At 39.3% G+C, this 17,503-nt stretch overlaps 1 protein-coding gene across 2 annotated transcripts in view; it reads right to left on the bottom strand.

Annotated features, from left to right (window-relative positions):
• SLC12A1 (solute carrier family 12 member 1) overlaps window positions 1-17,503 on the bottom strand; it is a 98,706-nt gene that overhangs the window by 19,429 nt on the left and 61,774 nt on the right. For both annotated transcript variants that reach the window (XM_035259601.3, XM_035259600.3), the window contains exons 18-20: window positions 16,612-16,718; window positions 11,610-11,692; window positions 906-1,049 (exon numbers count right to left, since the gene is read on the bottom strand). In XM_035259601.3, coding sequence (XP_035115492.2) covers window positions 906-1,049; window positions 11,610-11,692; window positions 16,612-16,718 — 334 coding nt within the window. The remainder of the gene's footprint in view (window positions 1-905; window positions 1,050-11,609; window positions 11,693-16,611; window positions 16,719-17,503) is intronic.

Below are 17,503 nucleotides of genomic sequence, written 5' to 3'. Positions count from 1 at the left end.
CTCTTTAAAGGACTGGCGCCGGTCAACCTAGACCAGAAGCCTGCTAAGTCTCCACTTGGATCCTGCTATTTGATTTGGAGACCCTCCCAGAGAAACCATCTTTTCCTGGCCTCAAACCGAAGTATGACTTCAGTAACTTCAGGACATGCGCACAGTAAGAAATGCCTGGTAACATTCTGATTTTCGACCAGCAGAGGTCACTGTGTACCTCATTAAACTCAAACCTATAGCGTTTTGGAAAGTAATTTTCCAGAAAACAAACGTTTGAATCATCTGTTTATAAAACGTATAACAAGCTCTCCCATCCTCTGATCCTCTGTCCCAGGACTGCATGCCAGAAGTTCACAGATAAGTCTATTGTTTAGATGAAATCTACAGGTTGTAAGTATCAATAAAGTTCTAAGCCCTGCATTCTGGTTTGTGATAAAGATGCTTTTTTTGAAATCAGTGTTCTAGCTGGATACCATATGTACTAGTCATCTTTCAGTTCCCTGAAATGTCTGCAAGGGAAGGGTGTGTGTGGCTAAGACAGTTTGGGTATCGACTCTTAAATTTCTATATCACCTTTCCATCTTAACTGAGAAATTTCTATTTTATGGCATGCAATCTGCTTAAGCACTATTTGACTCCCAAACCAAATATTACGTTTTAAAAATAATTTTTGACAGTAAGATGGTACAAAGTTGCTAATGATGTTAACTTTGCTAATGATTAGCAAAGTTAATGATGTTGCTAAATGACAATAGCGGCTACCTTTTATCCATACTACCTTCTAGAAATAAATTTTTCAGTTCCTACGCACACTCAATGCCCCAACATCTTAAATCCTGACTTCAGACTCTTTATAGATTCTCAAATAGTGACTCATCTTGTAAACTTTCTGGCAAATTTTAAAAAGTACTTACCGTTTTTAGGCGTTGTCTTGGTGATGTTCAACTTGCTGGCTTTTTTAAACAAGGCTCGGATGCCTCCACTTCCCTCTTCACACTCGTTGTCTTTGATGGTGGCTTCCAATGCTAGTCTTTCCTGTTCTAATCTCTCTAACTCCTCTGATGAAAGAAGAAAAAAATCACCTACTTAACTCAGAGCTATAAAGTTTCTAGAAACAATCTTAAAAACTTTTAATACTTAAAATGGTATATATGCAATAAAAATAATTGTTTATACATAGTGTATTTTTAAAAATGATTTTTACATATTACCCTTTAATAAAAGTAATATATTTTGGCTGGGTGAGGTATCTCATGCCTTTAATCCCAGTACTTTGAGAAACCAAGATGGGTGTGTCACTTGAGCCCAGGAGTTCAAAACCAGCATGCGCAACATGGTGAAACTCCATCCCTATGAATGATACAAAAATTAGCCGGGAGTGATATGTAGTGCCAGCTACTTGGGAGGCTGAGGTGAGAGGATCACCTGAGCCTGGGAGGTAGAGGCTGCAGTGAGCCACGATCATGCCACTGCATTGCAGCCTGAGTGAAATTCTGTCTCCAAAAGAAAAAATAAATTCCATAATATATCATAGTAAATTGTATTCAGAAAATGTGTCACAACTAGCTTAGAAAAATAGCACCACATGGCTGGGCGCAGTGGCTCACACCTGTAATCCCGGCACTTTGGGAGGTTGAGGTGGGCTGATCATGATGTCAGATTGAGACCATCCTGGCTAACAAGTGAAACCCCGTCTCTACTAAAAATACAAAAAATTAGCTAAGTGTGGTGGTGTGTGCCTGTAATCCAAGCTACTTGGGAGGCTGAGGCAGGAGAATCGCTTGGACCAGGGAGGTGGAGGTTGCAGTGAGCTGAAATCATGCCACTGCACTCTAGTCTGGATGACAGAGCAAGACTCTTTCTCAAAAAAAAAAAAAAAAAAAAAAAGAAAAGAAAAAAGAAAAATAGCGCTATGTGTTAAGTTATGATACATGAAGTTCCTGGATTTCTATTTGTGAGGGCAAGACAGGCTACTTAGTACCGTCCTTATTCACTACCATGCAAAAACAAACCAACAGAAGACCTTGCACACTGTAGCCAGATTTACTGACCTAAGCTAGTGGGTCAGATGTTTTACAACTGGAAGTGACAAAATTACAGAAGTACACTGGCTATATATCAGACACACAACAAGGCCTCGTGGATTGAAACATAAAACTAGACAGCAAAGATTAAGAAAAGATAATAAGATCTTACAATAAACTCTATAGGCTCTGGATACAAATTAGAATGGAAAATATCCACCAGCAATTCCTTTCGATAAGCAAAATACTTCGTGGAGTAGGTGACCAAAGTCAGAGAAATAACAGCTGAGGTTTCTGGGGGCCTGTCAGAGTTCACATTGCTAAAAGGGTCTTGCGACACATTTTAGCCTGGAACAGGAGTCAAGCAGTGTAAAATTGCCTGCCCGAGGTTTAGGCCCACTATCCAAGCTTTGATGTTGTATCTGGGTGCCTTTTATCTTTTTGGATTCTGATTGTGACGAAAATTTCCTAGCTGCTATATAATGTGTTGGATCTCTCTTTGACTCAGCCTGCACTGGATCAGGGTAAATAAGACTTTCAAAGCAGTCATATGACACTGCTACACTTAGGCGGCTTCTTGCTTCTTGCTTACACTGGGTGAGGTGGCACTCTTGTCAGATGCCCTGATCATATTGCCTGCTGAGAACAGAGTACCAGAAAATGAGCAATGCTCAGAGGAAGAGGATAGAAAACCTAGATTCAGTGTTACAAAACACTGGGAGAGCTTCTGTAAATGTCAACCCTCGGAGCCCACTGCCTTATCTCTCTGTGAAGCGAAGCTATACAAACTCTAGATTTATCAATTATGTACTAACTAAATCTGTCAGGACAGTCACATCCCTAGACGATGCAGCTATTCAGCTACACAGAATTGTCTGGCCCCTTTCCAGGTCTTAGCAATTAATCTTTTGCCAGTGGCATGAGATTTAAGGTCAAATCACCCATGTGATTTCCCCAAAGCTTCAAAGGTTCTCAAGATCAGCAGCTACAGAAAATCTGAGAAATTAGACTGATGGTATTAAAGCTCAGACAGAAGTTGCTTACCCCTGACTTTTGAAAGGTGAAGACAAGCTGCATTGCACTGGGGGTTCATGACCGATTATAGCTCTGCTGCTGGCTTTTTGTGACATTTGGCAAGTAATTTACTTTTTCTATGCCTCAGATTTCCCATCTGTGAAATGGAAAACTGTAACCCTTTCTCTTTCCCACCCTCCTAGCTTTGCAAAAAGAATAAACAAAGTTTCTGCACAGTGTTTTGGAGCTCCTAAAAGAAGAGAGCAAGAACTGCATTCTCTAGGCAGTGTATTTATGCAACTTTTGGAAAGGGGCCTAGTCATGCAAAACAAATTGAGTATTTTCAGATGCCTGGGAGTTATTTTAGCAGTTACTATTTATTGCACACTCTGGGTGCCAGGGACCGTGCTGCATTTTATTCCTTTCCAAACAACTCTGGTATAGTTACTACTATTATCATCTTCATTTTGTAGATGAAGAAACGAATAGGTTCGGTGATTTGTCTATCACCCAGTAAGTTACAGGGTTCGTATGCAAGGAGATCTGCATATGCTTCCCACCATGAAGACCCTCCTCCTGTGGCTCATCATGATTTCAGAGTTGTTTTATTACCCTCCTACGCTTCATCATCAGATGAACCTAAACACTCTGAGGCACATGGTGTAATGCTAAGTTAATCCCCCAAAACGATGGCCCATCTAACATGTCATTTTGAAAGTAGGACCCTAAGGATACAGGTCTATATGGCAGGCTGCACCAGAGCAGCAGCATTGGTACCTAGATTTTGTTGTCACTGTCTTGAAACACCCTAGCTGCTCTCTTGCCTTCTGGGGTGTTTCAGGGGGCCAGTTGCAGGGTAACCTGCTCTTTGCAGTCCTCTGGTGTGGCAACTGTAAAGGCTGCCCTGGGAAGGCATTCTTCTCTTTTTTGGTTGTGGGGGTTGGGCGGGCTCCAGTGGACCCCATGCTTAGCCACTGGTTGCCATGCTCCTTGATCTCTAGTTTGGATGAAGAAGGAAAAAAAGATAAATCCTCCTTTGTAATGGAGTCAGCTGGCTGAGCGAACTGGGAGCGACTCCAGCAGTTTGCTCGAAGGTATGTGCACAGCCCATCCAGGACACAGCAAGCTGCAAAATCTCAGCCTGAGAGACAAAATCAAATTTTGCTCGAATGCTTGAGACGTAGCGGTTTCCTCACAGATGACAGAGACAGAGGATGACAGAGAGTATCTATTCTAAAGGCTAAAATGAACTTGCTTTGGCATCTTGGATTTTCAGATCCATACCACTGTGTGATCCCCATTTGCATAGTGATTTTCACAAGTTCCTATTCGAGTTAATGCTTAATTATTCACTTGGTAGGTGATCTAAGGCCTCCTTCTGTGCACTCCTTCCTTTTTGCATTTCAACACTAAGCAGAAGTGATGCTTTGATTATCTGTTCTTCTGAAGGATCTATCTAGTGTACTGCTTGCCTCTGTTTGCATGCAGGGAAATTAAGAGTAGACTTTGTCAAAACATTTTTGTCAACCCCAGAACTGGCCAGATGACTTGCAAAGGCATACCATTAGCCACAAGGGGAGCAAGCCAAGAAAGTATGAGTGAATGGGTGTAAGTTGATTTTCACTAGCCTGACAATAAAAATTATTTATTCTATCATCACCACCATCATGACTACATCTTTAATGTTCAGAAATTACAAAGCCCTTTCCACATAGTATCTCATTTGATACCAATACCTGATGTAGGCAGAGCTGGTATTATTCTCCCCATTTTACCAAAAAGGAAACTTGGGCTCAGAAGGTTCAAGTGATTTGTCCAAGGTAGCACAGCTAGTGACAAAAGTCTTCTGCTCCCAATTCTAGTGTTTGTCCCTCTTCTCCCTTCTTCTTCAGTGATATGCCTTGCTCACAATATCTGCCTGCTGAAGGAATACCCAGTCTGCATATTTTATAGAAATCATCCCCTAATTTCTCAATCAGAATCAATCTCCTCTACATTTCCATAATACCTTGCTTAAACCTTTATTCCACTAACTATAACTGTGTGACTCGGATGCCTGTCTTATCCACAATGGACTGCAGACTCCTGGAGGGCAGAGCTTACGCCCTATATCATCAATAACATTTACTGAGAGTATACTATGTGGCAAGTACAGTGCCAAATGCCTTGCAGCCATCAAATTCTTTAATCCAAACAATAAATCTGTGACATATGTACTATAATTATTTCCATTGGAAAATGAAAAAAGTGAAACACAGAGAGGATGAGTAACTTGACCAATGTCACACAGACAAAAGGTGTCAAAGTTGGGATCCAAACCCAGATCTGTCTATTCCAAACCCTATGCTTGGACCTCACATTATCCCTCCGACGTTCTTCATTGTGTCACCCCTCGCTGCTAGTTCCTGGAACCATATTTGCACCATAAGCACTTTAGAATTGTGTGTTGAAATAAAGAACAGGTCAATACTATTTAATTCAGTTCAGTATTTTTGAAAGTACTGTTTTTATAAAAGAAGAAAAACGACTGCAGAGTTGTGAAGAATGGGGGTGTGAGAAGTGTGTGTGTGTGGGGGGAGTATAAAAGACAATGTTTGAAAGAAGTGCAGTTAATACTGTATACAAAGTTATATAAAAAAAGAGGGGCAGACAGGGGACAGAAACGGGAACCAGTAAGATAAGAGCCTGGGAGATGGAAGCATGAGAGGCAGGTGGGGAAGGAGAGGGAACTTCTCCCTGGAAAAGGCCACCACCTGGAAATCCTGTAATGGTAACTACTGGGAACTCAAATGCACTGGATGATTCTGTAGTATGTCATAATTTATAGGGACACACTGCTACAGAGAGAGAGAGAGAGAGAGAGATAGAAAGACAAAGACATAGAGATAGGGATGGGGGGGGAGAGAGAGAGAGAGAGAGAGAGAGAGAGAGAGAGAGAGAGAGAGAGCGAGCGAGCGCCTGCCCTTCTCTCTTTTCAAGATGTTTATAACCTCAACCTGAGGTTCTAATGGTGGAAGAAAAAGCTTAGACCTTTAGGTTCTCCCAGTTGAGGGACGTTTCTCATCAATTTTGTATGCCTTCAGAGTAATAACTAAGAATGACTCTTGAGCCATACCTTCATGCAAATGCCAAAACTGCTTTGAATAGTAGTTACTGTATTTTCAAGTGTTTTATAAATTGATTCTATGGTACCCAGTTGGATTGACTATATTTTAAAATTCAATTTACTTGTCAAGATTGCTTCAAATGCTATGTCCCCAGTCTTTTTTTTTAAAGATGTCTTTTAGAAATAGGCAGAGGTCTACAAATTACAATCTGCTTTGAATCTTAAGGGTAGAGTTGTTAATTATCTGACAGCAGAAGGGAGAGCAGGGAAACCCAGTGGGGGAATGGAATCCCCTCCCATTTTACAGCATTATTTTTTCTTTATTAATTATTAAGTTATAATTCTTTCCTTGGTCAATCAACTCAAAGCTGTAAATGCTCACATGAATCAATGTGCTGTACCCCAGGTGAAGTCTAGTTGAATTGAAGGCAGGAAGCAATCCTGCAGTGGTTGCCTTCTAATCAAGTAATTATTTACTACACCGCCATCTGTCTTTATTCTGCTAAGCCACTCGATCAGACACAGCAGTATCCCCGTTCTCTGAGATGGTCACAGACCGTGCTGTACTTACATGGAATACCTGACCACAATATATTGCAAATCATGTTTCATCACTTGATTTCTTACCAGTACAATTTGGATTCTTTGTTGAAGTTGGAAAACTTGCTGGGAAGTGAGCAATATTTAATATCATGTTTTTTTTTTTTGCATTGTCAGGCAATAAATTAATTTATTAAGAGAAACTATCAGTCATCAGTATTGGATGAGTTGCTGCAGTATACAAGTTACAATGTTATGAGCATCGATCTTACTTATATTAAAAGTTATTCTCCTCACATAAGCCTGTGATACAATATAAATATAAAAATAATTGTCATTTGCTGGTAAATTATCTATAAAGCTGATTTCTATTCACTACTCTATTAACTATAGTATATGGGCACTCTGAATTGCTATTATTTCCTTTAAATTATAATCTGTGATGACACTGTGGTGCCTGTGTTGGAAAAGCTATGACGATAATCATTAACATAGTATAATGCAATACTTAAGATTTATCAGGCCCTTATTAGGCCATGAAATACAGCATAATATAATGAAATGCAAGTTTATTTCTTCCAATTCAAAATCTAATAAGAGGTTTGTGTCATAAATTACATAAACCTCAAAACAATGCATGGAAATGTGGCTGAAAGTTAATTTCTATCATTATGTTGTTTTTCTGCATGTTCTTCCTGTACTTGTGTAACATTATTTTTCTTTGTTTACCCTAGATAGTTAGTACTTGTAATTATTTTATTAGCATCCAACTGTATTTTCCCTTTCTTGACTAAGAAGCAGAAATATTTCAAACATCAAAGTTTATTTAAATAGGATACAACCCTTGGGAAATTAAAAGGGGATGCAGTTCGCTGCCAGGCTTCCTTGAGAAAAACTGTATAACTTGGTTGCTGTACTGCTTTATAGCAGTACATTGAGGATGTATCTTGGCAGATGGAACAATGAGGGGTGGGAGCAATGCTTTTCAGCTACATCACATCTTTCGACTTGAAGAGATCAACGTAACACACCAAGCAAATGTGTAATGTAGATACAAGTTATGTTTCACATTTTCATTTGTGGATGGAAAACATTATAGCACAAAAGCCAGGAAAAAAATTAAAGTAAAACCTAGGAAGTTCCCAACAGAACAGTTCTCTTAATATTCAGTTCTTTTAATTGCCCTCAACAAGGGGGCTGCCCTCTTACCATAGACAGGCAGTCCCCCTGTTGGGTGTCTTATGGAACACATAGCTTTGCCTCAGTCCCAGAGCTCAGATTTCACCACTGCCTCTTGTTATATGACATCATCTTCTCTAGCTCTTCTTTTCAACAGATAAAATAGGGGCTTCAAACAGATATAGGTTTGAATCCCAGCTCTACTAATGACTAGCCTTGTAAATCTTGGGGAAGTCTCCATTTTACCAGCTGTAAAGTGGGGACAATGATAATACTCTCCTCATAGGGTAGCTGGGATGATAAATGTTAGATACATGTGTGAAGCATAATAGATGGCACAGAAGAGGTGCTCAAATATTTTAACAATTGTTGCTACTAATGTGTTAAGTTCTATTAGAAGAGGATATACATTAATAGTGAACACTCACTGACTGGAAGTTAGTATTTCTGATGTGGAGATTTAGAATGTCTATAAAGAAGAAAAGGGGCATAAAAAGGAAGGCTAAAGCCACCAAGAGATAACCTCTTATGCTGCAATTTTGCATGGACGCACTCTCTTCGCAGTTTCACTTTTACATGCTCTTCGTTATCACAGAGTATACATAATCAGACAGTAGCTCTCCATCTTATAGAAACACTCGATCTCCAGTTTTTTTCTTCTCCTACAACATACTGGAATGGTATATCAGAAATTCACCTAATCCACTCATATTCTTTCCTGTTTTGATGGAGACAATCATGAACCAGCAAATAGAATATGAATCGATCAGGCAATAGCCCTTAAAAATCCTTTTTTTCTGTTCGTTGAACCTACCCAGAAACGCCCTGATGCTGCTCCTGTGCCTTGGAGACCTCATGCTGCCAGGGAAGACTGGACAACCACAGCTGGGTTTTCACTGTTGCACACTGATCAGTTCTTGCTGATCTCTTTCATTCTCCGTCATGACTTTTAACAATGCTTACTAGTTTCTTCTCATTCTCAGTTAAACCATGTCTCTCACTTTAAGAATTAAACCATTGCTCCAGCTTAAAAGGAAGAATTGAGACTATTGTGCATCATCTTCTTCAACTGACTACTCTACTCTCACAAATCCACATATCCCATCATCAATCCTCCCCGCTTTGCTCCAATTTTAGATGCAGTGTTCTTCTGTTTCAGGTCGACTCTTTCGTCCATGCCTTTCCCTCAGTTTTCTGTTCCTCCTGGATCTACTCCACGGGTCGCCCCTTTCTTTGCCTACCTCTTCATTTTTTTGCACACTCTCATGCCATTTCCTCTGTCTGGAAACATGATTTGATCTCCCATTCAAAGGTCTATAGGTCCCCCACAGAAAGCCTGCTGAATCTCACTCCTCTCGTTACCATCCATACTTCTCAGAAGGGTTGGCTGCATCCATATTCTCTGCTTGTTCATCTCATAATCTCTCTTCAAACCATGGCAATCTCGATTCTGATAACCCTGCTTTACAGAAATGGCTCTAAGATTATCTGTGCCGTGCCAATTCCATTTGATTTATGATCTCACTGTACATTTCTGCTGCATTTGGCAATGTTGCTTATTCTCCCCATTTTGAGCCCTGTTCTCCCATGGTTTCCCTGACCCCAGACTTCCAATTTCTTCACCTTTCTGACCTCTCCTCCTCTTCTTCGGGGCCTTTTCCCTACACTTTGGAGTCCTCGGCTACACACACTCTTTGAGTTGTATTTTCCAGGGTGATGGTTTCAATCCACATTAACCATAATGTCTCCTGTATTAGTCTGCCTAGGCTGTTTAATACAGGACATCTTAAACAATATGCATTTATTTCCTCACAATTCTGGAGGCCAAAAGTCCAAGATCAAGGCATCAGCTGGATTGATTTCATTCTGAGGCCTCTCTTGTTGGCTTTAAGACAGCTGCTTTCTCATCATGTCTTCCCACGATCACCCCTCAGTCTGTACGCTAATCTCCTCTTCTTGTAAGGACATCCAGTGATACGGGAGTAGGGCCCACCCAGAGAACCTCATTTAATCTTAATGACCTCTTTAAAGACCCTGCCTCCAGATACAGTCACATTCTGAAGTACTGAGGGAAAGGACTTCAGCATATGAATTTGGTGGGGGGAGACACAGTTCAGCCCACAACATCTCCTAAATCTGTGTTTCCAGCTCAGATTTCTCCTTTACGATGAGGGCTAACTGCCTGTTAGACATTTCCCATAGGATTTCCCAAAGAAGATTGTTTGAAATTGACCCCAGCATCTCTCATTAAACCTATACTTCTGCTTGCATTTCCCATTTCCATTGGTTCATCCAGTCAGCCAAGGAGTTTTTCTTTACTCCTTCTTTTCCCATATCCCACATATCCAATCAACTCCCAAACACTGCTCCTCAAGCCTGCGAAATACTTTTCAATTCTGCTCTTTTCTCTCCATCCCTACTGAGACTGTCCTAGTTCAAGCTGCCACCTTCTTTTGTTTGATTATTGTCTCTTTGATCTGTGTATTTCCATTCTAGTCCTGAGTCCATGCCCCATATAAAGAGCATGAGATCTAAAACCCAAGTTTGACCACATTATTCCCTCACTCGAATCTCTCTAATGGCTCCTCATTATCTGCAGAATGTGATCCATCTTTTTAACATGGCAAATGAGGCTTTTACAGTCTGGATCCTCCTTAAGAGTGGCAACCTCATGTTTTACTATTGTCGGCTTCCTACTTTTCACTTGAGTAACATGAATCTGCTTTTGGTTGTCTATATATTCCATTCCTCTCTATTCCCAAGTCTTCACCTTTGCAAATGCTTTCCTCTTTGTCAGGAGCGCACTCTCCAAACTGTCTTCCTTACTTTTCTCTCCCTTAACTTTGTCTGGTTAATGCCTACTCATCCAGCAAATCTCAAATCAAAGGTAATTTTCTCCAGAAAGCCTTTTTGGAGTTAGCTGCCTCTTCTTTCTTTCCCATAATTCCTTACTCATACCTATTATAATGTTAATAATTGATCTACTTCCCTTACTAGGCTGTGTGCCTCTTGAGGGTACAGACAGAATTTATTAATCTTAGTCTACCCAGCACCACTTGTACCTACACTATGCCTGAGACATGACAGGCACCAGAAAACCATCATTTTTTCTTAATGTTGTGTTGTAAGTAGACTGTTGTGAAGTTCAGCAGAAGAGGTAAGTCACGGATTCATGTCTTGTGCTAATTTTTCAGTAAGTATATAAACATATTCTGTATTTTATACACAAGAGAGTATGTTTAAATTCTAAGACTAAGCAAGTATACCAAATTCTCTATGGGGAAAAAAACAGAGTCACTAATCTGAATTAGAGTTTCTGCCTCTGACTTAAATTAGTGATTCACAGCATGATACATTCAGGCTCATTTTCATGTTAGCTACAAACCAGTTCATAGACTCAAAAGCAAAATGCATGTTTTTCTGAGGAAAGAATTAATCTTCATTTTCTGAAACATCTTGCAGAAATTAATGTGGCAGGTTATTTTACCGAAGGTGTTTATTTTCCCTGATGCTGGCTTTGTGGTTTTGTGATAAGAAAAATAATTGATGACTACCTTGAATCCCTCTGTATTTCTGGTTAACAGGGCAAAGGCTACTTACGTTAGCATTGGAGAAAATATTGGGGGAACTATATGCACTATGAGTCAGCATTAGAATGTAAGCTCCATATTGTGCCCCGCTCTATCCTAGAACGATTTCAGGCACAGAGTAGGTGCTCGATAAATACTTGTTGGTTGAATAAAGAAAGTACATACCTTGCACCTGAAGAACCTGAGAGATGTCAAATCCTTGGCTGATTCTGACAATAGCCACGCCAATCTCAAAATCAAATGCATCACTGAAAGAAGAAGCAAAGCAGTTAGTGTTTTAAATGGCTCCCTTATCCTCAAGCGTTAGACTAGTATTAGTCTAGGATCACTTGCTTCTAGGATTTTGATATAATGAAACTATTAATATCTGCTTTAGAATATAGCCAAGAGCTGGTGCATTTTTTTTGTTTGTTCTTCCCTTATGCCATTTTAAAGTATATTTTGGGTAGAGGTAACTAAATCATTCACTGTAGCCAATTTGTTCAAATAATACTCTAAATCAGAATTTTGATTAGGAGCTTGTCACAACTTTGAAAAATAATCATATCTTTTATATAGTAAGCAAAACAATCACTGGTATATTTAGACCAGAGAGTTTACAGACAGCAAAGACTCTTTGAAATGATTAGCCACCACCCCCAACCTGGCTGCCTCCCAGAAGGACTCCTATCACATTTCTGATTTCAAGTTCATGGTTAGAAATGTCTCCAGTTCCACTAAAGAATTTTCAAAATTGACTCTAAACTCGCCATTGGAAGCAATGCTGTTTCACGGCAACCCTATACACTGGCTCTTGTGTTTTCTCTGTATTCAACCCAAACGAATTACATCATCTAGGAGAGAAATAAAGTCTGTCTTTCTTTTATCTCTGTTTGAAGAGATAAAACTTGAAGAGATAAATATTTTCTCTGGTCCAAAAAATGGAAGCAAGCCAATTAATAGTTTGAGCCATTTAAAATTTTTTCATTGGGGGGGTCCTTTGTTTATACTTCTATGGATCTAAAATTTATGAGTCCTCATCATTAGGTCATCCTACCCCAGAAACAACTGTCCCACCATATGCAAACAGTTTCCAATGCCCACAGGAAACCTGAATTTTCACTTGGTATATGCAAGCTTGGTACAATATGAATATCCACTCAAAATCCAAACCATAAATAATCTTTACTTAACAGAATAGGTCCATTCTGGCACAAGCTGTCACAAAGTAAATTCCTCATAAACAAATCTTGTTTCTGATTGTTTTTGATTATAAGAAGTAGACAATATGCTCCACCAAAAAAAATTTGGATTCTGTGTGAGGCAGAATAATGTACTTTCAAAGTGTCCTAATTCCTGGAACCTATGAATGTATTTCCTTACATGGCAAAAAGGACTTGGCACACATGATTACGTCAAGAACTTTGGGATGGGGAGATTATCCTAGATTACCTGGATGGGACAAGAGTAATCACAAGGGTACGTAAAAGTGAAATGACGAGGTGTAAGAGGAGGTCACAGTAATGTGATGTGAGAGGAACTTGACCAGCCATTGCTGGCTTTGAAGATTGAGGAAGGCATTCCTGAGCCATATGCACATGAGGGAAGCTTCAGGAAGCTGGAAAAGGCAAGGTCAGAAATGTATGCTAGAGCCTCCAGAAAGGAATGCAGCCTGGCTCACACATGCCAGACTTCTAACGTACAGAACTGTAAGATAATCAAGTATTGCTTGTTTGTTTTTTAAAGACAGAGTCTGGCACTGTCACCTAGGCTGGAATGCAGTGGTGTGATCTTGGCTCACTGCAACCTCTGCCTCCCAGGTTCAAGCAGTTGGAATTACAGGCATGTATCACCATGCCTGGTATTTATTGTATTTTCAGTAAAGGTGAGGTTTCATCATGTTGACCAGGTTTGTCTCAAACTTGTGACCTCAAGTGATCTCCCCACCTCGGCCTCCCAAAGTGTTGGGATTACAGGTGTGAGCCACTGCGCCTGGCCCAAAGTATTATTTTAAGCCATTAAATTTGAGCTAATTTGTTACGGCAGCCATTGAAAACTAATACATACAGATTCTAATTAAAATTAAACCATACTTGGCTGGGTGAGGCGGCTCATGCCTATAATCCCAACACTCTGGGATTCCAAGGCAGGCAGATCACCTGAGGTCAGGAGTTCAAGACTAACCTGACCAACATGGCAAAACCCTACCTCTACCAAAAAATATAAAAATTAGCTGGGTGTGGTGGTGTGCGCCTGTAGTCCCAGCTACTTGGGAGTCTGAGGCAGGGGAGTTGCTTGAATCTGAGAAGTGGAGGTTGCAGTGAGCCAAGATCATACCACTGCACTCCAGTCTGGGCAACAGGGTGAGACTCCATCTTAAAAAAAAATTAATTATACTTAAGAATATTACAGAAATTTAAAATCTTTTATTCAAAGAAAAATGGTAAAATACTGTAATCTTATAATAATACAATCCCTGTGCTTTAAGTCATAAAGGCACAAAAATTGAAAAGGGAAATGTAATATGGATACATGACTGTCATCATTAGCCCCAGTGCTGTGCTAGTAAAGTCATTTCACTTTACCAATACAGCTAGGTTTTATACTAGTACAAATCTGGGCCACCCCAACACTGAACTTTATTACCAAGGAGACCAATTACTAATTTGTTGTCAAAGCCGAAGGTCTTCTTGGTTCAGTATTACTGGGCTTGATTATTTTGCTCCCTCTGCATTTCTAGAATGTTTGGGATGGTAGGGAGGTTGGAAGACAGTCCCAGGTAATTCTGTATCAAATTATAGACTATTTCATTGTAAATTTACACATTCTTCCTATTTGTTCTTTTTTCTCCCCTCCATCCCTTTTGTTTCTCAAGATGAAGAGAAATTTTACTGAAGAATCTGGATTAACAGAGGACAGATCTGGTTAATTTCCAAGAATGTCTGATCAGCAATTGACTATGATTCTAAATATATCAAGATACTGTTTGCTGAGCCTGGTAAAATTCTGATCTTGATCACCTGGTTTAGGCTTAACTTACTGAACTTACAACACCAGCAGGAGCCAGATGCTTGGGCACATGGTACCCAAGCTGTATATGTTTTGAGAAGCACAATGCACTTAATATATACATTCCTTACATTAGAAAGACTGTTGGTGAATTTTTGTTTGTTCAGTAATTCCTGTACTTTCAGAAGATGAAAGTTATTTTCACATGCTTCCTTTCAATAAAACTAAGAATGCTTTTGTTAGTATGTCGCATAAATCTGCTCAATATAATGGTAAATGTTATGCTTATAATAACAAGGGGTAGAGGAAATAGCCTGCTATAAGACAGGCTAAGCAAACACTTGTTTTACGTGGCTAGGATACACTTTTAAGTGCGGCTGTATCTCTCAGGGCATGTCACATACCCTGTGATCTGAAATCAAACCACAGCCAGATCCGAGACACAGGAAACCTTCTGTTTCCAGAGATGTTGACACAAAAGATGACTTTCGGGCATAGCTAACATTGCCCCTCTGGAGTCCGATTAAGTATTTTCAAGCTTATAAAAAATGCTCAACTTTCTTTGCTTTTCTGTTTTTTTTTTGAGATGGAGTTTCACTCTTGTCCCCCAGGCTGGAGTGCTGGTGCATGGTTTCTGCTCGCTGCAACCTTCACCTCCCAGGTTCAAGCAATTCTCCTGCCTCAGCGGGATTACAGGTGCCCACCACCATGCCCAGCTAAATTTTGTATTTTTAGTAGAGATGGGGTTTCACCAGGCTGGTTTTGAACTCTTGACCTCAGGGGATCCACCTGCCTTGGCCTCCCAAAATGCTGGGATTACAGGCATGAGCCACCATGCCAGGCCAAAAGTCTCAACTTTCTGCAATGTGCTCTCTGCATGTGTAGAATTTGTTTGCTCTTATCCAAAGGAAGGAACCAAGCCAGGTAATACTTGGAGTATATATGTATATACATATGTACTGGCAATGTATATACATATATATACATAACTCCAAGTATTATGTATATACATGTATATACGTATATACATGTATATACGTATATAATCGTATATACGTATATACATATCTATTCCAAGTATTACAAATTATATACTCCAAGTATACATATATATATATGTGTGTGTGTGTGTGTGTGTGTATATATACACACACATATACACACACACAGTTTTGGAATATATATTATAATATACTCTAAATACATATTATATACATGGAGCATGTAATATATAAAACTTTTGAGTATATAATATATAATACTTTGCAATATATAATATATAGTATATAATGCATAGTACTTGTTTTGGAGTATGTAATACTTTGGAATATATAATATATAGTATATAATATATAATGCTTGTTTTGGAGTATATAATATTTACAGAAAGCACAGCATTATAGTCATGAGTTTCAACTTTGAATTGGAAAAGTCCTGGGTTGGAATTGTAGCTCTGTCACTAAATGCACACTACTTAATTTTTAACATCTATGTCTCCACTTGAAGAATGGAAAAAAATAATAGTACTTCCTTCAAAATCTTCTTATGTGAATTAAATGAGATAATTCATGTTTAAGACATTAGCCTGCTGCCTGCTAGTTCTTTAAGATCTATCACTATTACCTATATCCTAAGCCTCCTCAAATATTTAGCTGTTAGATGTTATGTACCAGCTGAAGCTCACATTCTGTGCACAAGCCAATCCTACTCTACCTGATAGCAGAAGCACTTGGCATATGGGAGCCTCTTAGCAGACGGAGATTTAATAGGGCTCTGGATAGTGAACGAATTATCAGAGGCTCAGAAGAAGACAAGGACTGAACTGCAGAGACACCAGCCAACCCAAGATTCCAGGTGTTCTGAAAGAAAAATTTCTCCTTGCTTAGCTGTGCTTTGCTTTTAATCTTGTAAATAGATTTTAAGGTTGTAACTCTAAACATTTACCTTTTTCTCTGACACTGGTATTTCTCCCACCCTGCCTCCTCTGACACTCTGATTCCCTCAAGCTGTATTATTGGTGGTGTTTTTTTTCACCTTGGGAAAGAAGTCAGAGTGCCAGGAGAATGTGCTCTTCTCAGGCAATTTAATCTGACACAACAGTGTTACGTGCAGTACAAGTTACGTACTGCCCAGGTTAGTGCTTTATAAACAAGAACACGTCTTGAAAGCCATCACTTACTGTATGATTCCCACGTAGTTCTCAATCTCTGTCAAGGGAGCTTTCCTCCAGTTTTTCTTATATCCAATCACCAGAGTGTTTGGTTTCATTCTTCCTAAGCCTGAGGCCTAAACAGAGGACATAAAAACATGGGCAACCCTTACCGCACTGGAAAACTACCAGCACAAATGAAAAATAATGTCTAAAGGAGCTCTGAAGTAATGTTCTGAAGATTCTGAAGATTAGATTACATTTTAGTGCATGTCCTTCATGCCCGTACCCAAGCATAAAATAGAAAGATTAATTCTAAATCATCTCAGCTATAAATGGATTTTAGATGACAGAAATGTAGCTTTTCTAAATTAGCAGTCATTTGCATTTCTTTTGACACACTCATTAAAATGGTTCAATAATTTAAAATCAAGTGCAGGTCAGCTTAACTGTTGGTATGCATGTTGTAACTTAGTGGTTCAAAGCTCATTCCCACCTGTTATACCCATATTGTCAGTAGCAATAAAATCCATGTTTGGAAAATTTTTATGTATAAGGATCACTGAAATCTCTACTTTTGTTATTTATTGAAGAGTGACTGAATTATGTTTCTAAAACCGAATTCTCTTATATGACAGTATCATTAATAGCCATCTTCCATATCAGAAGTGTTGTCTCCCTTCATTAGATGACAGCTTCCAGCTTCCAGTTAATCAAATTTAATTCAGTGATATTACTAAGCACCAATGACTTGCACAGTGCTCTGTCAGGTTTGGTGGGGGAGTGGTGAAGCACATTCTTTGGCCTTATGGAACCAAACATGGTGAAGAAGACAATATTTACACAAATAATTCTAATATACATGCAAATGTAATAGAAACTCATACAGAAGAACAAAGGAAGAAAACTTGAATTTTAGGTG

The sequence above is a fragment of the Callithrix jacchus genome, chromosome 8 (genome assembly GCF_049354715.1).
Source record: "Callithrix jacchus isolate 240 chromosome 8, calJac240_pri, whole genome shotgun sequence".
NCBI lineage: Eukaryota > Metazoa > Chordata > Mammalia > Primates > Cebidae > Callithrix > Callithrix jacchus.
The sequence above is the reverse complement of the archived record's forward strand: the minus strand, read 5'-3'. Positions and strand labels throughout refer to the sequence as shown.